Source organism: Stegostoma tigrinum, chromosome 23, assembly GCF_030684315.1.
Source record: "Stegostoma tigrinum isolate sSteTig4 chromosome 23, sSteTig4.hap1, whole genome shotgun sequence".
NCBI classification, from domain to species: domain Eukaryota; kingdom Metazoa; phylum Chordata; class Chondrichthyes; order Orectolobiformes; family Stegostomatidae; genus Stegostoma; species Stegostoma tigrinum.
Window position 1 is genome coordinate 11732030 of NC_081376.1, and position 24055 is coordinate 11756084.

A 24055-nucleotide genomic window follows, 5' to 3' on the forward strand; every position below is an offset into this window, starting at 1 on the left:
ATCACCCTTTCTCAAAGAACCTTATCATTATGCAGCAACTAATTACAACATTTTCATTACACACTATTAGATTTAATTCTGTAATATATTCTTGCAAAAAAACTGGTAAAAGTATCCTGTAAATGCACCTTTAAGACTACCTTGGACCAATTGATTTGCCTAGCCTATAATGTCTCTGTAACGGCATTTAGATCTTAACCATATATTTCTATTGCAACTTCATCTGTTTGATTACAAATGACTTGCATATTCAGATAAAAAAACCTTAAATTTTAGTTTTTTTTAATTAGTTTTTGCAGAGACTTCATGCTGATGAACAATCACTGTTAAACTTCTTGTTCCTGTCTCATTCTTCTTGTCTTTAGTCAAATTGCTTGCACTGCTGCATTGCCTTATTATTTCTCTTTCAGATTTCCAGATATTACTTCACCATCCTGCCCATCCTCACTGTAAAGGGCTGCCTGCAGCTCTCTTAGTTATATAATTCACCTGGATGTTGAGCCCAGCCTGTTTCAGATGCTACCCATCTCAACACCCTCTTTCCCCAATACTGATGCCAATGCAATGAATTGAAGCCCATTCATCCCACATCTGTTTTTGAGCCAAGCTTTTAATTCTCTGATCTACTAGACGTATTTCAATTGGTATATGAACCAAACAACAAACCAGATGTTATTACTTTTGAGATTGTGTTTTAAACTAATTCTGTCTCTTCATTCTCTCTGAACAGGCCATTGTCCCTAGTTTATCCAAAGTTGTTGGTTCCTATGTGGATCACACCAATTAGGTCTTCCTGCTCCTGTTCCAAGATTGTCTCCTGTCAGAAAGAAAATTCTTTAACTCTGGCATCAGGCAACTACACACTCTTTGGAACTCTCAGTCATAGCTTTGGAAAAAAATGTCTGATTCCCTGGCGATAATGTCCTCAATCACTATCATATTGCTTTTCATTACTTCCCCTTGAATATGTTCCTAGACCATAAAGCTATGATCAGTTTGCTCGTCAACCCTGTACTCTTAGTTTTCTTGCACATGACTACAATAAATCTTATAAATGATTTTCAAAGTTAACAACCAAGACTCCTCCATTACTAGATGCTGGATCTCCATAACCTGCATAATTCACAGTCACTCCTTTCCGACTCTGACCATCCAGGATTAGCTCCTGGATCAAAATTTCAAACAACCTCTTATGCTGCAATGTATGAAGCTCCAATTTAGCAACTCTGAGCTGATGTTGTTTAGCTATAGATGTTTTCTTCACATTTTGTTATCCAGGATTGGAATGCTATTTCCAAACTCCCACATATTGTTATGACATACCTTCTGCCCTTCCCATGTTTATCTAACTTTGGTTATTGATTTGACTAGTTATTCATTTATTAACTTAGTAAATCCCTGTTATTAATTTAATAAAGAAATAACAAATTTCAGTCTTCCAGCTGGGAGACAGAGGACCTCTCACCAACCAGTGGAGGTAAACTAAACACAATGAAATCTAACTTCTCTGCACAAATTCCCCAGCTCAGTCAAACACACTGTTCCCACTGTGTTGTAGTAAGCACTGTATACTCATACAGAAACATTTGACTCACATCTAAATTAGAATGGCTAAATCAACTTCCTGCTACAATAATTAACACTTATTCTGGCAACTTCTTTCTAGATAATTAACAGCTGTTAACTACCATGAGAAATTTCCATTCATTAGGTATCTTAACTAGCTTGCGGTTTTAAAGTTCTAAATCGCATTTCAAGCATCGATCTAGAGAGAGGTCTGATTTATATTAAATTCTTGAATTTAGATCTTGTTTTGCAAAACATTCTGTTCCCTGATCACATTGTGTTTCATACTCAAGTAATTGGTAGAACTTCGTAATCATGCCTCACCAAAATGTAGGCAATAAAGAAAGGTTTTGTTCGATGTAGTTTTGTCAGGAATCTGAAGACTTGTATTTTAAGAGCAAGTGAGTGCCAACTGCAGTTCCCATTGTACCCACTGCCTGAATAAGACTAAAGACGAACAGGTAAACTGTGAAATTTTAGTTTGGTCCTAGTGGGTAAGGGCCAAGGTTCTCAAAAGAGTGAAAACCGAAAGAACTGTGGTTGCTGTAAATCAGGAACAAAAACAGAGTTGCTGCAGAAGCTCAGCAGGTCTGGCAGTATCTGTGAAGGAAAAAGCAGAGTTAACGTTTCAGGTCCGGTGACTCTTCCTCAGAAGGGTCTGAAGACAAAAGAGTGAAATGTTTAATGGGACTAACATATGTAGGTTTGACAAGAATTGGAAACTTTCTCTGTAGCCTTTATAAGCTTAGGCATGTTACAGAATAGCGGAGGGGAAAGCTAACTTTGAACTGTTGAACTCAGTGCATCATGAATGACTTTGTTAACTTACTCAATTCAGCAAGTATCCTTGCAGAATGTATTACAGAATCATTTGTTGCATGTTTTGAATGTACCCACAAAGGACTGTAATGAAGTTTCTGTGCCAATGCTTTGAGCAATATTTGGAAATGTAATTTTAGATTAGAGACTAATAGAAGCTGAAATGTAATCAAAGTTATTTATGATTTTGATCCGTGAAGACTTTAGAGTTTCATGTATGAGTGTTGGTCAGAATGCAGTTTCCAATTACTTGCAGTGTTGCTAGATTATTAACAGTTCATCTGTTATAAATAAGAGTAATTATTTTTTGCCTTGAATAGGATTACCGGACCCTTTTGCCAAAATTATTGTAGATGGCTCCGGACAGTGTCATTCAACAGACACAGTGAAAAATACACTTGATCCAAAATGGAACCAACACTATGACTTGTGAGTGCAGTTTCTGTTTTTGGAGTTTCTTATAGTTCTTGGGCTTAGGTCATTATGCTTTAAATTAGTTTTTTGTTGTATAGTGTAATTATGTTAAAAGCCCAGAAATTTCATAAGGTGCACCAATGTTTGAATTGGAATTTGAATTATCCTTCATCTACACAAAATGGCAATTTATGTAGAAATACTTAATACAGAATGTAATGATGGCATTGTGGTATTTGCATTTGGACAGGCACCAATAGAGAGGGACAATTATTGATAATTCGTGGTTGATAGAGTAGGACATAATTTGGATCACATTTAGTTATTTTCATCTTATTTTCATTTTTAGTTAGGTATTTCCACAATAAAAGATGCAGTTACTTTGTATGAATAAACTTTCTGATCCAGAAAGATCAGTCTAGACTCCTGCTCCTGCTGTGGCATCTATCTCCATCATAAAAATGTCAAAGCTTCATGCTCCCTTAATTAACATTAATTTGCCTTGTGCTATAAGAAAGTGTTGTTCAGGAACAACAGCTCATTTGTATAGCATCTATACAGTGAAACATCCCTAGGTTCTTGGGACACAAAACCCAAGTATGACACTAGTCCATTTGAGGAGATTAGTTCAGATGACAAAAACCCATCGAAGAGGTTGATTTTAAGGATTGCCTGAAAGCAGGAAACAAGGTAGAGAGAGTCAGGATAGGTGTAAAAAGCTGAATAATGCAATGCTAACATCTTTCTGAAATCAAGAGACACTGAATTTCACAAACTTATCTCATTGCCTGATTTTTGTGTTCTAACAACTAGTTAACAAAATCTTTGTTGTGCAGTAATAGAATTGAAAGAATTAACAAATTTAATTTGTATTAAATCTAAATTAAGCACCTTGAACGTGCTGAGTACATAATTCTAACAATTTTCTTAAATGTGAAGACATATTGATTTAACTTCAGATTTTTGCATACTTGTAATTGATAAATGTGTATGATATTTTGGACATTGCAATTGCAAAATGAAACTTGGCAGAAAGAAAGTGTGTTGTTTTTAAGGTCTTACATCATTGAAGATGATTAACATGCTTAGTGTGGAACAATTAGCTGTGAACCAATGTCTGATCTATATTTTTGCACAAAAATATGTTTGAATAATTTAGTGATCGTTAATTTACTATTCTAAAGTACAAACTGATCATAGATTCACATTCCATCTTTAATGAAAACCCAATTCATTTTTAATCATGGATATTTCATCCTAATTGTTTCCACCGCCAACTTTGAGCCAGCCAGCAATATCATTAAAGTGTTAGCATCCGAGTAGATATGCTGTTGTCGTTTGTTTGAGAAAGAACTAGGGTCTTGAGGTGCAGTGGTAGTGTCCTTACCTCTGGGTCAGAAGGTCCAGGTTCAAGTTCTACCTCAGGATTCGATAGTATTGGAGGTGTATCATAATATATTCAAGCAAGTTGATATTTAAAAAATACCATTTCTGAAGCTTGCTACCAGAAGACGGGAATGATTTTATATGGCCTGGTTTTTGTCATTATTAGTTGTGTGCATGAAAATGTCTGGTGATGGTTTCAGTTTTGATGAAGGTGCAGCTAGAAGTGTATAAAAACTTGCAAAAAGTTAGTCACCATCAGTGGAAAAATGGACATTTTGTTTTAGATTGGCTGTGTTTATATGCAACGAGACTGTCTTGGTGTTGTAGAATCATTGATGTAGCACAGAAGGTGGCAATTGGCCTTTTGTGTCTGTGCTGTCTCTCTGTAGAATTAATCGATTCTGCTCCCTTGTTCTTTCCCCATAGCCCTGAAAAAGTTTTTCCTTGAAGTATTCCCTTTTGAAAATTATCGTCAACTCTGCTACCATTGATCTTTTAAGTCACTGTATTCAAAATCATTATAACTCACTGTCTGATTTTTCTTTTCCGCATGTCCCCTCTGGCTCTTTTGCCCATTACATTAAAGTTGTATTCTTTGGTTGCTTACCCTTCTACCACTGGATACAGAATAAATAAATAGAAACTATCAGAGTCTTTCATGATTTTGAATAGCACTGTTAGCTTTCCTCTTGACCTTCTACACTTTAATAAGAACAAACTCAATTTCTCTAGTCTCTCTACAACTCATCCTTGATCTCTGATACATTCTAGTCAATTTCCTGTCACCTTCTCAAAGATATAACATCCTTTATAAAGTGTGGTTTTCAGAAATAACTGCAGTACTCTCAATAAAGCCTAACTGATGTTTTATAAAGTCATTACAACCTTCTTGCTTTTGTACTGTAACCCTTTATTTATAAAGCCAAGGATCTTGATATTTAACAGCCTTTTTGAACTTGACCTACTACTTTAACACTTTTTTGCTCATTTATCCCCTCTAGCATTGTGCCATTTAGTCTACATTGCCTAAATCACATTCAAAATTCATTTACCATGTGTCTGTACATTTTCACCAGTCTGTTACTATTCTCCTCACTGTTCATCCAGTTTCAAATGTCTCAGAAAGGTTGTTTGTGCCCTCATTGACCACTGGGAGTTATCTATGCACACAATCCAAAAGTCTGAAAAGCAACTATTCATGACTACTCTCTGCTTCTTATCTTTTAGTTTCCTTTTCCAAGCCAGTGTCTGCTTAATCCCATGAATCAGAAACGCTAGCCTTTAGCCAATTTGATTCTCTGTCTATGTGATATCAGAAATCAGTTCTGTGTACTCGATGCAGCTAAGGATGGAGCCTTGACATCATCCCCCTCTATGACTGAAGACCTGAGCTCTAGAACAAACCTTAGCCTATCTATTCCAGTATTGCTGTAGCACTGGAAACTTGTCCCAAGTATGTCCTGTCTTCAAAATTCATGTCAGCCCAATCTCGCCAAATAAGAATGACCTCAAGGTACCAAACGATTCTTGAAAAACTGAGGACAGTAGAAATTAAATAAATTTCTTCACTGATGAAAATCATAGCTAGCATAAAAGAAGCTGCATGTAGTTATTGGTCGGTCAGTCATCTCGGTTACAGGACATTGCTGCAAGGTTGCCCTAGTAGTGTCCATGGCCCAACTATTTTCAACTGCTTGATCTTTTCTGCACTATAAGACTAGTATTTGGGATATTCACTAATGATTGCATGGTATTTCATGCTTACAGCTTCTCATACAGAAGCAGCCAGTTCTCACAGGCAGCAAGATCCAGGCAACATTCAGGTTTGGGATGCTTGGTGACAAGTAATATTCGCACCACAAAATTGCAGGACCATTTCCAATGAGAAAGTGTAGCCATCTCCCTTAGATGTTTGATGGCATTACCATCATTAGATTCCCTACTGTCTACATCTTAGGAATTATTAGAATCATAATATGGATGAACTGTATCAACACAGTGTTATAAGAGGTCAGAGGCTTGGAATTCTGCAGTATTTAGCTCACCTGACCTCCTGAAACCTGTCTACAGCTACGATGCGCAAGTCACAAATGTGTTGGAATGCTCCCAACTTACCTGGAAGAACACAGCTGCAATATGCCTCCAGAATCCCTAAATTATTCAGGTCACCATGGCCCACTTGATTGGCATCCCTTCCACTGTTGTAAACACTTAACTCCCTGCACCATTAATGCTCATTGACAAAGGTGTGTACCATCTACAAAATTCACTTCAGTAACTTCCTAAGGATCCTCTTAACAGCAGCTGCAACCTTTACTACATAAAACTGCAAGTGCAGCAGACATATGGGAATACCACTGCCTCCGGGCTCCCACTAGGTCACACACCATTCTGATTTAAAGCTATATTGCTGTTGGTTCCCTAATATTGAGTCAAAATTCTGAAATTCCCTTCCAAGAAACACTTTTGATGTATCTACAACAGATGGACTGCAGTGATTCAAAGAGGCAGCCCAACAGCACCTCCTAAAGACCGGTTATGGATAGTCAATCCAGTGCCAACCTTGCCAGTGATGCTCACACCCAGTGAATGAACAGAACATAAACTCTCTAGTTCTTCCATTTTACTACAGCTTGTAAATTTGTACTTCTGTTTGCTTCCCAATGTTGGTAGCTCATGGTATACACTCAACATTGTAACAGCTATGCAGTTTCTTAAGTCGAAGTAATGGGATTTTGTCTTTGAATTCTTAAGCACATCATCCCATTTTACTCCTTGACCAGTCTCTTTGCTCAGACCTGCCACTGCTTTTTCCTTTTATATGTTTTCTGAAAACATTGTAGACAGGAATATTGTGTCCATTTCTCCTCTTGTTTAAGCCATGTTTCCATTATTTCCATGATGTCATAGTTCCCCTATAGCTGCTTGTTTTTTCAGCTCACTGACTTACTTACCATGCTCCCTTGCATTTACACATACACACACCAAATTTATTCTAGAATGACTTGAGCTTCCCCAAATGGGTCCATACTCTTTCTGAAGCCATTCTTTTTCAACTGCTGTCTGTTTCTGTCAGTTCTACTTTATTCTGGTATTCCTTCTAAGGCCAGTTAGTTTCAGTTATTCCCCAAAGCACCAGTTAAATGTAACAAAATTAATCCGAGAAATGAGAAACACATTAATTGAGCTTTTCAGAATTTTTCAACATCTTAAATTGTTTGTGATGATGCTTTTGTTTTCATAATCATAACTTCTTCCTTTACAGGTACATTGGAAAAGCAGATTCAATTACTATAAGCATATGGAATCACAAGAAAATACATAAGAAACAGGGAGCTGGCTTCCTGGGCTGTGTTCGGCTGCTATCAAATGCCATCAGTAGGCTAAAGGACACTGGCTGTATGTAGTCTGTCTCTTGATAATTTTTTTTGGCAGTAGAACTAATGTATAACCAAGGATTAAATAATGAATTATTTGAGTTATAATTTTCAAGGCATATAATTTTTCTGGCACTCTGAATAGCTTGGTACAGATGGGATAAATCTCTTTTGATTCTGGATAATATGATGGTTTGGGGATCATTGTTATTGTGGAGCAGAGAATGGAAAAAGGGTGTTTTCATCTCCTTAATAGAAGTGTGTCAGATATTGGAAAGTGGCATTGGATTTTTCTCCTTTGTTTTGTGAAGGTAATTCACTTTGTGCTGGACTTTGTTTGGAAGAGAGGGTTGGTTCTGTTTAAAAACAATTAAAGAATGTACATCAATATAGAACCTTTGATAACTTTAGAATTTTCAAAAAACGCTTCACAGCCAACGAAGTGTTTTTTGTTCTCTGATCACTTGCAAAATGGGTAAAAGTGGCAGTCAGTTTATGGACAAAAGATCCTGTAAACAGTAGTAAGTTAAGTTAATAATCTGCTGTTTGGTGATTGATGCATAAATAATGGGTAGGAAACTAGGTGAACCCTTTGTCCCTCTATGTGCCATGGGATATTTTACAATCAGTTGAAGAGCAAGAGCACCTTTGACTGGACAGTGCACTTTTAACACTGCACCGCAGTATCCGCCTAGGTTATATGCCAAAGATTTTGGAGTGGGATGAGAATTGATGACTATTTTGCCAAGAGTAATTACACTGAACCAAGGCTGATACCTGAATATACAAAGTGGAACAGCGTTTTGTAGGAGTCTCAGAATTTGGGTGATGCTAGCAAGGCTGCATTTATTACTTATGTCCTAGTTGCATTGAGAAAGTAATGGCCAGTTCTTTGAATCATTGTAATTTTTTACTGAAAAGTAAGGAATTCTCAAAATTGCCCACCAATGACAAATGTTGAAGTCAGGTTGCAGTATGACCTAGAGCAGTATGACCTATAACCTAGGCTTTTCTTGCAGCATTGCTGCTCTTCTCTCGGTAGAGGTTCAAAATTTATGCCCTCCCCATACATTAGCTCACACTTGCCAAAGTGAATTTCATTTACTGCTTTTCTGTCCAGTTCACCAGGCCATTGATATCTTGCTGCAGTCTATAGTTTTCTTTCTCAGTAATCAAATGCATGTTAATATTTGTGTCATCATTGTCATGATATTCGCTAAATTTAAGTTTAAATCATTGATATAATTCTCAAAAACGCAAAGGCTTAGTACTGAACTCTGCACAATCTTCCAGTCATAAATACATCATTAACTCTAACCCTTTGCTTTCTGCCACAAGCCAGTTTTGAACCCAACATGCCACTTACCTTTAGATCTGAAGTGTTTTTAATTTCCTGACCAGGATCCTGTGGCGTCTTGTTACAAACTGTACTAAGGTTCATGTAGTCTTCAACAAATCAGCTATATTTGATAGCAACCCCCTCCTCCATCTTGTCTCCTCAAAAATATTCAGTGAAATTAATTTTTAAAAAATTTTACTTTAAGAAATCCAAGCTGTTGTTCTTGTTTAATCTGTGTCTTTCCAAATGAGGATTTATACTGTCCATCACAATTTTTCGAATAGATTGTACACCACTGAGTTTAGGCCAGTTAACTTGTAATTAGTCAACCTGTCCTTTTTAAGCAATGGTACAATGTTGCAGTCCTCCAATATTATTCCTGTAGCCAGACAAGATTGGAAAACAATAATCAGAGCCTATACCATTTCATCTCTTGTTTCTGTTAGCAGTCTGTGAAACATTTCATTTGTACTTGGTAATCTATCTATGTTTAAAAATGCTGAACCCCTAATGATTCCTCTCATGATGTTTCTATCATCTAATATTTCATATGTCCTTCCCCTCAACTGGAGTTTCTACATGGTTTTCCTCTTTTGTGAAGACAGGTGCAAAGAATTTATTAAGAACCATATCTGTGCCTTATGCCTCCAAATGCCAAGTTATGTATTTTCTCTAAACAACCTTCCTCTTGCCCTTGATGTACTCAGTAAGAAAGTTACGTTTTCTTTGCTTTTACTTGTCAAATTTTTCATGCCGTCTCTTTGTTTTCATGATTTTCTTCTTGAGTTCACGAGTATTTCCTCATCTTTGTGCTTGAATTTTCTAATATTTGACATAAGCTTTTCTTTTTCGCCTTATCCTGCACTGATCTAATCTGAGCCCTGTCTGTTTTTCACAGAATGCATCCTATTTCTCTGACGTTAATTTATTTTAAGATAGTTGTTTCACTTCTCTTTTTCTAAATCTCATCTAAGCTTAAGAAAACTGGGTTTTCCTCACTTTAAAATGTGTACTCTTTGTTTGTCATTATTCTTTTCCATGACTGTTCTCATTCTAACTGCATTACGATCACCACCACCAAATTGTCTTCCACTCATACCTCTTGTACCTGCTCAGCTTCCTTTCCTAAAAATATAAATATAGATTGCTCCTCCTAATATTATGTTTTCTAAGTAATGGCAAAAAAAGCTCTCCCTGAATGAATTTTAAGTGTTCAGTGACCTCTTTACCTTTCACACTGACTTTTGTTTTAATCTGTTAATACTAGAATAATTATATCTCCTGCTTTGTTGTTTCTGTAATTCTTTGCAATTTGTCAACATATTTGCTATTCTATCTCCCTCAGGCCCCAAACAGACAATATTGTACTCCTGCTTGTGTCATCTCTTTCTTGTTCTTAGAATTAACTCAAATGTTCCCATTTCTAAAATATCACCCCTTTTGTCAGTTGTATCATGTAACTTGTATCATGATGCCTGCCTCCCTCAGTGAATGATTGTAGCACAGAAAGTGTTAATTTGGCCCATCATGTCTCTGCTGTCTCCTCAAGTACAAGTCACCTATCCCACTGCCAAACCTTTACAACATTTATTTTCTTCAAATAATATTCCTTCTTTGTTTAAAGAACTATGATAGAATTTGCTTCCACCATCCCATCTGACAGTGCATTCCAGATCCTAATCTTGGCCATTAGTATAGAACGAGAAAAACAGTGGTTTTAATACTGAACCTTGGAGTATTACTTTCTCCAGTCTGAAATACAGCTGTTCACAACTGGCTGTGTTTCCTGTCACTCAGCCAGGTTCATATCTGTAGACACATTGTCCCTTTTATTTCTGGGTTTTAATTTTGCTCATGGACCTATTTTGAGACACTTTATCAAATACTTTTGATAGCCCATTTGTCCCACAGTGACCAAATTACCCTCATCAACCCATCTGTTACCTAATCAGAAACACTCATTCAAATCTGCTGAACCCTGTTTTCTCTTTACAAATGTATGAAGTTTTGCGTTTTTATTCCTCCTGTTATGGGCCAGACCAAACTGCCTCAAAATATTATCAAGATGTTAGCTCACACCCTAACTTTTTTTTTAATGGCAAGTGACAGGCGTTACATTCTGGATGCAATTCATTTAGTCAAACTACCGGTCCCTTGAAACAAAATGCACTTTTATTCATACATTATAGCTAAATTACAATAAAAGAAAGAAGAAACTAGAATAATTTAACTTTATAACATCCTATAAACATACCCTTGGCAAAGGCAAAATCAGTAAAATAGATTGTCTCACATGCACTTCGCTAATCCAGGAGCTTCTTGAGAATGATTTTTTTATACAACGGCTTTAGCTTTTCATCCTGCCATTGTAATTCAGTTAATTTGCCTAAACTAAAAGTATCCACTTTGTCCTCCACCTGTTCATGCTTTTTCTCAACCATTTGATTAAACATAGCCTCTGATAACTGGACTTCAATTTCTTTATCTTTTCTCTTCCTCTTTCCACATATGGTTTTGTGACCTTGTTACCACAGTCAGGAAAAATCCCAGGATTTAATTCTGTTACACCTCAGTGACTGATTTTCCTTTGGCTTTTCAACCATAGTAGGCATCACTCCCACCTGGATAAACTGAATTTCTAGAACTGAGAATTCTTCTATTACTCCGACCACGACTTTACTTTTCACTGGACTGTCCAACCTCACCTTATATAATGAAACACTGCTCTTCTCAGCATGAGTTCCATGTATTACCACGTTTTCTGATGGTACTCCTTCTGAATTACGTACTTCTTCAACTCTCACCATAAAAGACTAACTTGCTCCCATACCTCTCAAAATCTTAATTTCTTTGTCTGCTTCTCCTAGCATATATGAATAACTTTGCCTGTACAGTTAAATTCTTTAAAGAGATCTGACACTTTCTTCAACCACCAGGTTGTACGTTCTTGCGCAGCATTTTAGCTTCCAATATGCTTTCCCTTACTACTACAACAAAACTCACTGGCTTACCCTGTTTAACCACATCCCTCTTCCCAGTGTTTTTCCTAAACCACCAACACCACGACTTCATGAGGCCTACTTTATTACAGTGAAAACTCCTGAGCCTTTTTACGTTTCCTTTTTACCCTGTGGTAAACTATCTTTGCTATCTTCAATGAGATCTCCTTATTCTCTTACCACCTGGAGATTTCTCTTTTCCCTAATTTCTCATGGATTGAAATTGATGTCAGAAGCCAAACTTTGACTTATGAACCATCTCATAATCATCTGCCATTTCTTAATAGTCTTAACTCTCTGCTCTCCTACACATGTACTCACTACTTCAAGAAGTAAATTTTTGAACTCCTCCAAAATAATTGCCTCTTAAAGAGCATCACATGTTTGATCTACTTTCAATGCCCTTCTCTCCCTAAAGAAATTACTTTATTTGATCCTTTCAAACTCAATGTACGTTTGACCAGGATCCCTCCTTAGATTCCTAAAACATTGTCTGTAGGTTTCTGGTACTAGCTCATACGCACTGAAGATGGCATTTTTCTCCTCATCATACACCCGATACCTTCTCTGATAACGGTGTAAATACCTCACTAGCTCTACCTACTGACTTTGTTTGGATTAACAATACCAACATGGTCACTGGCCATTTCATTTGTTTAGTCATTTTCTGTAATGAAATGTGAAAGGCTCCTGCATCCTTCTTGTTGAACTTAGGCAATCCTCAGACAGATTTAAGCAGATCTCAACCGGGCCTTTGGCCATGATGGGATTGATGTCCATCACTACAGTCATCATTACTCCTAGCTTTCATTTCTATCTCAGCCATTTTAAGTCAACTTTCAGTTCGCAATTCCAGCCTCTTGATTTCAAAAACTCACTTTCTTCTGTTTTTAATCATAATTCAGGCTGTTTTATTTCCTTTTCATGTTCAAACTGTTTCATTTTCAATTGAATTTCAGTCATTTCTAAAGATTCCAATGGTATTTCTGGCAATTGTAAATGCTGTATGATTGCCACAATTATTTCCTCTTTCCTCACAGACACTGGCAACCCCAGTCCCACCTTCTTTGCCAATTCCACAAGCTTTGCCTTGCTTACTTTCTGTAAAACTCCCAAAATGATTTCTTCCAGCCTCAGGAAACTCTTAGCTATCGGAAGAGCCATTATTACACTTCCTACAGACAAAGGGGGTGGCGATGGGTACCCGCATGGGCCCAAGCTATGCCTGCCTCTTTGTAGGTTACGTGGAACAGTCCCTCTTCCGCACCTGCACAGGCCCCAAATCCCACCTCTTCCTCCGTTACATTGATGACTGTATCGGCGCCGCCTCTTGCTCCCCAGAGGAGCTCGAACAGTTCATCCACTTCACCAACACCTTCCACCCCAACCTCAAATTCATCTGGGCCATCTCCAACACATCCCTCACCTTCCTGGACCTCTCAATCTCCATCTCAGGTAACCAGCTTGTAACTGATGTCCATTTCAAGCCCACTGACTCCCACAGCTACCTAGAGTACACCTCCTCCCACCCACCCTCCTGCAAAAATTCCATCCTCTATTCCCAATTCCTCTGCCTCAGCCGCATCTGCTCCCAGGTTGAGGCATTCTACTCCCGCACATCCCAGATGTCCAAGTTCTTCAAGGACTGCAACTTTCCCCCCGCAGTGGTTGAGAACGCCCTTGACCGCATTTCCCACAACACATCCCTCACATCGCGCCCCCGCCACAACCGCCCCAAGAGGATCCCCCTCGTTCTCACACACCACCCCACCAACCTCCGGATACAACGCATCATCCTCCGACACTTCCGCCATCTACAATCCGACCCCACCACCCAAGACATTTTTCCATCCCCACCCTTGTCTGCCTTCCAAAGAGACCACTCTCTCCATGACTCGCTTGTCCACTCTACACTCCCCTCCAACCCCACCACACCCGGCACCTTCACCTGCAACCGCAGGAAATGCTACACTTGCCCCCACTCCTCCTCCCTCACCCCCATCCCAGGCCCTAAGATGACTTTCCATATTAAGCAGAGGTTCACCTGCACATCTGCCAATGTGGTATACTGTATCCATTGTACCCGGTGTGGCTTCGTTTACATTGGGGAAACCAAGCGGAGGCTTGGGGACCGCTTTGCAGAACACCTCCGCTCGTTTCGCAACAAACAACTGCACCTCCCAGTCGTGAACAATTTCAACTCCCCCTCCCATTCCTCAGACGACATGTCCATCATGGGCCTCCTGCAGTGCCACAATGATGCCACCCGAAGGTTGCAGGAACAGCAACTCATATTCCGCCTAGGAACCCTGCAGCCCAATGGTATCAAAGTGGACTTCACCAGCTTCAAAATCTCCCCTTCCCCCACTGCATCCCAAAACCAGCCCAGTTCTTCTCCTCTCCCCACTGCATGACAAAACCAGCCCAGCTCTTCCCCTCCCCCCACTGCATCCCAAAACCAGCCCAGCCTGTCTCCACTTTCCTAACCTGTTCTTCCTCTCACCCATCCCATCGTCCCACCTCAAGCTGCACCTCCGTTTTCTACCTACTACCTCATCCCGTCTCCTTGACCTGTCCATCTTCCCTGGTCTGACCTATCCCGTCCCTACCTCCCCACCTGTACTCTCCTCTCCACCTATCTTCTTTTCTCTCCATCTTCAGTCCGCCTCCCCCCTCTCTCCCTATTTATTCCAGGACCCTCTCCCCATCCCCCTCTCTGATGAAGGATCTAGGCCCGAAACGTCAGCTTTTGTGCTCCTGAGATGCTGCTTGGCCTGCTGTGTTCATCCAGCTTCACACTTTGTTATCCCATATTACACAAAGTATACCCCCTTTATACCAACCAAATGCAACACCCAACATAAAAGTCACCAACACTCATGACTCACTGCCTTTGAGTCCAACAATCCTGTGCCCATCTGTAGACCCCAAATGCCACCTCATAAAGCCATAGTATCATCATTCTCGCTCGATGCCATCTGAAAACTCTGTAACCTGAATACTGAGCTATCATTTCTGCCCTTTAAACCATCTTTCAGTAAGAGCAATGATGTACTATTTCTTGGTGGTAGAGATGCTGTATTAAGTAATCTGAATGAGTTACAGTAGTACATCCTGAAGATTGTACAAACCACAGCCATAATATGCCAGTAATGGAGAAATGGATATTAGTCCAGCAGCAGTGATACTGATCAAATAAACTGCTTTGTCTTGGTTGGTGATGAACCTCTTGAGTCTTATGCCCATTGTGTTCAAGCTGGTCAAAAATAATCATCTAACTATTTTCCCATCTTCCAGCACCTGGCCCATAGCCTTCTATGCTTTGGCTTTGCAAGTGCACGTCTAAATACTTCATAAAAGATATGAGGGTTTCTGCTTCCAGCACCCTTATAGGCAGTAAGTTCCAGATCCCCACACCCTGTGCTTCAATTTTTTTTTCCCTCACATCTCCTTTAAACTTTCTACCTCTTTCCTTAAAACTTTACCCTCTGCTCATTGATCTCATCAAGGAGGAAAGTTTCTTCCTCTCTACCCTACTATGCCCCTTATAATTTTACATGTCTCAATCATGTCATAGTCATATAGCACAGACACAAACTCTTTGGTCCAACCAGCCCATGCCAAACATAATCTAAACTAAGCAAGTCCTGTCTGCTTGCTCCTGGCCCATATCCCTCCAAATCTTTCCCAATCATGTACTTATCTAAGAGTCTTTTAAATGTTTTTCAATAATTTTATAAACCTGTTTAAAGTCACCCCTCAATCTTCTACGTTCCAGTGGAAAAGAAATCCCAGCATATCCAGCCTTTCTGTATAACTGAAACCTTTCACACCCAGCAGCATCTTGGTGCATCTCCTCTGAACCTTCTCCACTGCTATCACATCCCTCCTATAATGTGGATTCCAGAAATGCGCTTCAGAGCAACGATCAGTCTTAAGGTTTTGACAGTGAAGATTTGGTAATATTATCATCGGCAATCACTCGTTAACAATTATGATTGTTCGCCCAGGAAATTCAATGTCATTGGTCATGGGTTGTTGTAGGCACTTGTGTGGCTCATAAGCCACACAATTCCAGAGCCACATCTCTGACCACATGTTTGGCAGGTCGCCAACAAGTGTGTTGGCACTTGTGAAAAATTGTGTCCCTTTGTGATGGAGTTTCTTCCAAGTTGATTTCTTTGGAATGAGAATCTTTGGAATGTAAGTGGAGCCCCAGGTAGAAGGGATAGTGAAGAAGATACAGAAACAGAAGTTGCCGGAAAGCTCGGCAGATCTGGCAGCATCTGTCAGGCAAAAAAATAAGAGTTAACATTTCAGATCCGGTGACCCTCCCTCAGAACCTTTCTTCACAGATGCTACTAGATCTGCTGAATTTTTCTAGCAACTTCTGTTTTTGTTCGTGATTTACAGCATCCACAGTTCTTTTGGTTTTTATTTAGTGAAGAAGGTGGTTTGGTATGCTTGCCTTTATTGGTCAGTGCATTAAGTATAAGAGTTGGGAGCTCCTGTTGTGGCTGTGCAAGACATTGGTTAGGCCACTATTGGAATACTGCGCACAATTCTTGTCACCCTGGTATAGGAAGGATGTTGTGAAACTTGAAAGGGTTCAAAAAAGATGTACAAGGACTTTGCCAGGGTTGGAGTGTTTGAGCTATAGGGAGAGGCTGAAGAGGCTGTGACCATTTTCCCTGGAGTGTTGGAGGATGAAGGGTGACTTCATAGAGGTTTATGAGTGGCATGGATAGGATAAATAGACAAGATCTTTTACTGGGGTGGGGGAAGAGTCCAAAGCTAGAGAGCGTAGGTTTAAGGTGAGAGGGGAAAATTTAAAAGGGACCTAAGGGCCAGCTTTTTCAGATAGAGTGTGGTGAATATATGGAATGAGCTGCCAGAGGAAGTGGTGGAAGCTGGTACAATTACAATATTTTAAAGGCATCTGGATGGCTATATTAATAGGAAGGGTTTAGAGGGATATGGGCCAAATGCTGACGAAGGGAACTAGATTTGTTTAGGATATCTGGTCGGCATTGATGGGTTGGACCAAAGGGTCTGATTCTGTGCTGTATATCTTTCTGGTTCTATGACAGAATCTTTCAGGGTGTTCTTTTAAGCGCTTCCTTTGTCCTCCTCTCACTAAAGTGCCTTCCTTGAATTAGGGGAAGAAGATTTGCAGTGGTAGGCAGAACTTGTACATCCTGAACATATGGCCTACCCATCAGAGTTGGTGTCGGGTGATCGTGGGCTTAATGCTAGTGCTGTTAGCTGCTTCAAGGATGCTGATGTCAGTGCACCTGTCTTTCCAGCTAATGCAGAGAATCCGTCTCAAACAGCATTGATGGCACTTGCCAAGGGCCCTGAGATAGCACGTAGTCCAAGTTTCAAAGCCATGTGGAGGTGTCAGATAGATGCTTATACACAAAGATCTCGGTATCAGTACGGATGTCACAGTCATTGAAGATTCTCATCCTTAGACATTTGAAGGTGGTGCTTACACTTTTGACGCACTGTTGAATCTCTGTATCAATATCAGTCTTTGATGAGACATAGCTTCCCAGGTATGGGAAGCATTTCACTGTTGATCTTAATAGAGGGATGGACTGGAACTTGACCTGGGTTGGTAAAGGATTTGAATCTTCTGGAGGTTGAGGCTGAGACAAATTCTTCAGTATTCTTCCATGAAGACATTAAAGCTCAGTTTGACAGTTCACTTCTAAGAGAGTAGAGATGAAATTGTCATTTGCATTCTTAAGTGAAGTCAATGACGTTTTACTCTTGGATTTCAGCTGGTTGAGGTTGAAAGGTTCTCCATTCATCCTATAGGCAATGTCCACACCACAGGGAAGGTGGTTTTTGACCAAATGAAGAATGGTGGTGATGAAGATGGAGAAAACGGTAGGCTAGATATCACATCCATAATGACCCTGACTGGTTCTCAAAGGATCTTGTCATATAACCATTGGTGAGGGCCATAGCCTGCTTCATGAGGACATGGCTAACATTGATGAATTTCACTGGACAGCATGCAGGGTCTTCCATAGCACTTCTTGATTGATTGAGTCAAAAGCATTGGTCAGATTGATGAAGATCATATGGTTGGTGTTGTTTCTGCTATTTTCTGGAGTTGCCAAGCAGTGAAAATCATCCATTGTCCTACAGTTTGGTTGGTCAGGAAGGATTTCCTCAAAGACTGAGAGAAGGTTTCTTGCAAGGATTTGAATGATGATCTTCCCAGTGATGGACCGTGGGGAGATTCACGAATGGTTCCCACAGTCTACTTTTACTTCCTTTCTCAAAGACCGTTGTGATGTCAGTCAGCCTGAGATTGGCAAAGATTTTATTTTTGTCCCAGATTTTCAGAAACAGTTTATGCAGATGGCAGGTAAGCTCTGCTCCTCCAAATTTAAAAGTTTCCCCTGGAATCCCATCTACTTCTGCAGCTTTTCCATTCTTCATGTGTGTTATGGTGGCTTCAACTTCTGCCATACTAGGTGAGAGTTACCTGCTACTTCTTGTCAAGTCATAGAAGGAAAGTCATGAAGTGATCATTAATGGCAGCATTCTTGATGGCAAATCCAGGTTGATGCTCTTGTTTTCCACAAGGTGTAACCGCCAGCTGCCTCAGTTCCCTTCTGAGATAATGGGAACTGCAGATGCTGGAGAATCCAAGATAATAAAGTGTGAAGCTGGATGAACACAGCAGGCCAAGCAGCATCTCAGGAGCACAAAAGCTGATGTTTCGGGCCTAGAGCCGCCTTCAGAGAGGGGGATGGGGTGAGGGTTCTGGAAGAAATAGGGAGAGAGGGGGAGGCGGACCGAAGATGGAGAGAAAAGAAGATAGGTGGGGAGGTAGGGAGGGGATAGGTCAATCCAGGGAATGCAGACAGGTCAAGGAGGTAGGAGATGGAGGTGCGGCTTGAGGTGGGAGGAAGGGATGTGTAAGAGGAAGAACAGGTTAGGGAGGCAGAGACAGGCTGGGCTGGTTTTGGGATGCAGTGGGGGGAGGGGAAGAGCTGGGCTGGTTGTGTGATGCAGTGGGAGGAGGGGACGAACTGGGCTGGTTTTGGGATGCGGTGGGGAAGGGGAGATTTTGAAGCTGGTGAAGTCCACATTGATACCATTGGGCTGCAGGGTTCCCAAGCGGAATATGAGTTGCTGTTCCTGCAACCTTCGGGTGGCATCATTGTGGCACTGCAGGAGGCCCATGATGGACATGTCATCTAAAGAATGGGAGGGGCAGTTGAAATGGTTCACGACTGGGAGGTGCAGTTGTTTATTGCGAACCGAGCGGAGGTGTTCTGCAAAGCGGACCCCAAGCATCCGCTTGGTTTCCCCAATGTAGAGGAAGCCACACCGGGTACAATGGATACAGTATACCACATTGGCAGATGTGCAGGTGAACCTCTGCTTAATATGGAAAGTCATCTTGGGGCCTGGGATAGGGGTGAGGGAGGAGGAGTGGGGGCAAGTGTAGCACTTCCTGCGATTGCAGGGGAAGGTGCCGGGTGTGGTGGGTTAGAGGGCAGTGTGGAGCGAACAAGGGAGTCACGGAGAGAGTGGTCTCTCCGGAAAGCAGACAAGGGTGGGGATAGAAAAATGTCTTGGGTGGTGGTGTCGGATTGTAGATGGTGGAAGTGTCGGAGGATGATGCGTTGTATCCGGAGGTTGGTGGGGTGGTGTGTGAGAACGAGGGGCGATCCTCTCCCCTTCCCCCACCGCATCCCAAAACCAGCCCAGTTCGTCCCCTCCTCCCACTGCATCACACAACCAGCCCAGCTCTTCCCCTCCCCCCACTGCATCCCAAAACCAGCCCAGCCTGTCTCTGCCTCCCTAACCTGTTCTTCCTCTCACCCATCCCTTCCTCCCACCCCAAGCCGCACCTCCATTTCCTACCTCCTAACCTCATCCCACCTCCTTGACCTGTCCGTCTTCCCTGGACTGACCTATCCCCTCCCTACCTCCCACACCTATCTTCTTTTCTCTCCATCTTCGATCTGCCTCCCCCTCTCTCCCTATTTCTTTCAGAACCCTCACCCCATCCCCCTCTCTGATGAAGGCTCTAGGCCTGAAACGTCAGCTTTTGTGCTCCTGAGATGCTGCTTGGCCTGCTGTGTTCATCCAGCTTCACACTTTATTATCTTAGTTCCCTTCTGCCTGCTTTTCAAGTCCCTTACAAGGCAGCAATATCAGTGTTGACTTGCCTGACTTCATGGATAACAAGGACTTTTCTGCGTTTTCATAGAAATCATCATAGAATCCCTACAGTGTGAAAGCAGGTCACATAACCATCGAATCCACATGGGTCCTCCGAAGAGTATCCCACCTAGATCCACCCCCACCCTACCCCTGTAATCCTGCATTCCCCATGGCTAATCCACCTAACCTGCACATCTTTGAGCTGTGGGAGAAAACTGGAGCACCCGGAGGAAACCAATACAGACGTGGCATGAATGTGCAAACTCCACACAGATAGTGTGGAGACCGCAGGTGGATGAGCCTGTTGTAGGTGGTTTTCCAGCCAGGTTGGTAATAGACTATTTTTAGGCACCTCTCCGAGCCCTTCCCCTTCCTGGGTGAGCAGATTGGATCCTGAAAAGGGTTGTCTAGTGGTGGAATAAGCTGCCTAAATGCTCTTCTGTTCCTGTGCCAAGAGTGAGGCACATGAAACTCTGCCACCAGTCTGAAGCTAGGGAATTCCAGATCTCTCGATCCTGTATCTGTCACATCACACTTCAGTACTTGTATTGTGTTTGTGGGGTAGTTGAATTCCTCTAGTTAGATGTCTCGCGCAGGACATCTTTTAAAGTGGAGAAGCACTCTTGAATAATCTGCAGCAGAGCAAGGTGGCAATCCATGACAAGGACTTGGTAATGTGGGTTCCTCTGAAAATCAGAGGGAGAAGCTTGACTTTACCATAGAATCCCCACAGTGTGGAAACAGGCCGTTCAGCCCATCAAGTCCACACCAACCCTCCGAATTGTATCCCACCCAGACCAACCCCCCTACCTTATCCCTGTAATCTTGCATTTTCCATGGCTAATGCACCTAACCCACACGTTCCTAAACACAATAGGCAATTTAGCAAGGCTAATCCACCTAACTTGCATGCCTATAGACTGTGGGAGGAAACCGGAGCACCCGCGGGAAACCCACGCAGACACAGGGAGAATGTGCAAACTCTACTCAGACAGTTGCCTGAGGTTGGAATCAAATCCAGGTCCCTGGCGCTGTGAGGCAGCAGTGCTAATCACTGATCCACATGGAGATGTTTATTTTCTTGCACTTGCATAATGTGAAATGTTGCATTTTATTTGTCAGCCTGAAGCTAATGTTATTCGTACCTTCCTGTAGACTGTCACAAACTGTTTTAAGTATCTGAGAAGTTTTGAGAAACGCGTACACAAGGTAACCAACCATTACCTCTGTGGGGCTTTGCTACAAGATTTATTAGTGTGACAATTGCAGATGGTTGAACATAGACAGTTTCTTATGCACTCCTGGCAAGCATCTCCCAGGGGTTTTGGTAACTGACCTCAAGTAATGTTAACATTGCAAAGATATGACTTCAGTCCACTGATCTATTTTCCCATTGATTCCAAATACTATAGGACTTTGTTGTGCCATTCTTTGCTGATGCCTTCATGTTGAAAGCACCACTCCTGCTTCACTTTCATCCTGGATTTTTAAAAGCAAACAAAAGATGTTAGCTATCTGAATGTTTAAAAAAAATGCTGGAAAATCCCATCAGATCTTGAATAAATTGAAAATGTAGCAGATTTTAAGATTGTACATAGACAAGAAGGATTTGTGATGGATTGGAAAGCAGGAAATACTAAATGACAAAGGACGATGGTATAAGACAACAGAGAATGGTAAAATTAACAGTGGATGGTCAGTAAATGGAAACAGGAGAATCATCTCCAAAAACTACCGTTCATGAATAAAGAGGTAAAAAGGTGTATAACTGGATGAATATAGTAGGTCAAGCAGCATCGGAGGAGCAGGAAAGCTGACAATTTGGGTCTAGACCCTTCTTCAGAAGTGGGGCAGGGAAAGGGGATTCTGAAATAAATAGGGAGAGAGGGGGAGGTGGGTAGAAGATGGATAAAGGAGAAGATAGGTGGATAGATTGGGGCAGATGTTATGCTCTTGAGTCAGAAAGTTTGTAAAATGCCTCGTTAACAGATTGATTCTGTCTTCCGCTTTCATTCTGATTTTTCTTCCCTCTTAAGATTGAAGAATGGAATCTTATTTTGATTTTGCCCTTCAGAACTACTTCACTTAGTATGTGTTTCTTCAGTTTCTGATCATTTTCTTTATAGTAGCTATTCGTTTTACACCTCCACTGGACAGATCTTTTGTGTCTTTGCTAGCTACGTTGCATCTTTTTTTCCTTCTGCTATAATCTCTTCTGAGATTTAATCTTCACTACTTCCCTCTCGATTGCTATCTTGATTTTGTTCTGCCTTTACCCTCCCCACTGCCATGCTGAACTTTGCCTGCCCTTGTGCTTGCTTAAAATCTCTTTGATCACTAACTTCTTCCAGTTCTGATGAAAATCGATCAACTTGAAATGTTAATTTCTGTTTCTGTCTTCACACCTGTTGTCAGACAGACTGAATATGTCCAGTACTTTTTCTGTTTCTCATTCCTTATTTGTTCAGCCTCCTGATAGAGGTGAATACAACATGTAAAGACCCTTTTAAGACTTCTCAATAATTAGCCAACTGGGACAAATACGTTCTTCTTTCAGCCCACCCTTTATTCTAGGTTCACCTGACCATTCTTTATCTCTTATTATTGTTAAGTGCTTCATGAGACTTCCATACAGAAAAAAGTTACCAATTTCTCAGTTTTGGTTTTGAAACTTTACATAAAGATTTCATGATATAAAACCCTAATGACAAGTTAATATTGATTGTCCCTTACTAACTGTCAAGTGAGCTATCAGATCAGGTATTTTTGCCATGCTTATTACTTTGTGACCTCACCAATGATAAGCTGCCTGTACATCCCAAAGCACCGCTATTAGGCAATCAGTTGGGATTATAAAGGTTGAGGTGTGTGAATATTGACAGTTCTAGGATCCAATCTTGGGTTCACTGGCTATTGGAACCCACTAATCTGCTTAGATGAAGAATAATGTGTTTCCCAAGATCTGAACCTCTGAAACAGTATAAAAACCATGTTTCATACTGTATTAAGAATTTCAGCGTGCCAGTACAAATTATTGCATCCCACAATTCCGATAACATTGCACCCTCTTTTTTTTAACCAGACCAGCGGTTAGATCTATGCAAGCTCAATCCAACAGACAGTGATACAATACGAGGGCAAATAGTCGGTAAGATCTTAAAAAGACCACTATGTTTTAATTTTCTTCAGTTTTGAATTTGGGACCACAAATGAAACCAAGAAAACTTTGGAAGGAAATATTGCAATTTTAAAACAGGTTACAGTGGTACGCTTTATTTTCATGGTTGCTTTATTGAAGGAGGAAGGCAGATTTGCTAGGTTCATCAGCACCGTAGGTGTGTGTTCAGCGCATTTGACCTGAGACAATCTGTTGACTCAACAATCAGTCAGGACCAGCTATGTGGGTCAAGGGTGCTCAGCACGTCAGCAAGTTTACATTAGCTCCTGGCAGGTGGGCAACATGTGCATGAGCAATGCATTGGAGAAATCCCCCAGACTCTTAAAAAGACAAGATCCCCTCTGCTTACAGAGACGTAAGAAAGAATTGGAAGATAGCTAGCAATTTTCATTCACCATTTGTGTGTAAACCGCAGTTCTAACTAATGTATGAGAAACTGAAGGATTAATATGCCACCTGTCCTTGTCTTCACTAAAGAGCTGAAGGGATGTACAGAGATCAGAGGGATACAAAAAACAAATAGACACCTCACTGAGCCCTGTGAACTTGTACTATTGACTGTGTTCCCTTAATTTTTTTTGTCCACTTTTTGGGTTACTTAGAGATAGTAAGAACTGCCACTGTTGGAGTCAGAGATAACAGTGTGGAGCTGGAGAAACACAACATGCCTGGCAGCATCAGAGGAGCAGGAAAGCTGATGTTTTGGGTCGGGACCCTTCTTCACTTTTTGAGTTACTTTTTGTTTTTCTGTGTTTCCCTACCTGTGTGAATCCAAGAAGAG

At 41.0% G+C, this 24055-nt stretch overlaps 1 protein-coding gene across 6 annotated transcripts in view; it reads left to right on the forward strand.

Annotated features, from left to right (window-relative positions):
- Positions 1 to 24055, forward strand: part of smurf1 (SMAD specific E3 ubiquitin protein ligase 1) — a 124499-nt gene that overhangs the window by 73678 nt on the left and 26766 nt on the right. For 3 of the 6 annotated variants that reach the window (XM_048552179.2, XM_048552180.2, XM_048552181.2), the window contains exons 3-5: positions 2706 to 2814; positions 7451 to 7584; positions 23179 to 23244. The exons of 1 other annotated variant lie outside the window; for it this stretch is intronic. In XM_048552179.2, coding sequence (XP_048408136.2) covers positions 2706 to 2814; positions 7451 to 7584; positions 23179 to 23244 — 309 coding nt within the window. Of the gene's footprint in view, positions 1 to 2705; positions 2815 to 7450; positions 7585 to 23178; positions 23245 to 24055 lie in introns of those variants that run through there. 2 more of the 6 variants (XM_048552182.2, XM_048552183.2) reach the window with 2 other exon arrangements.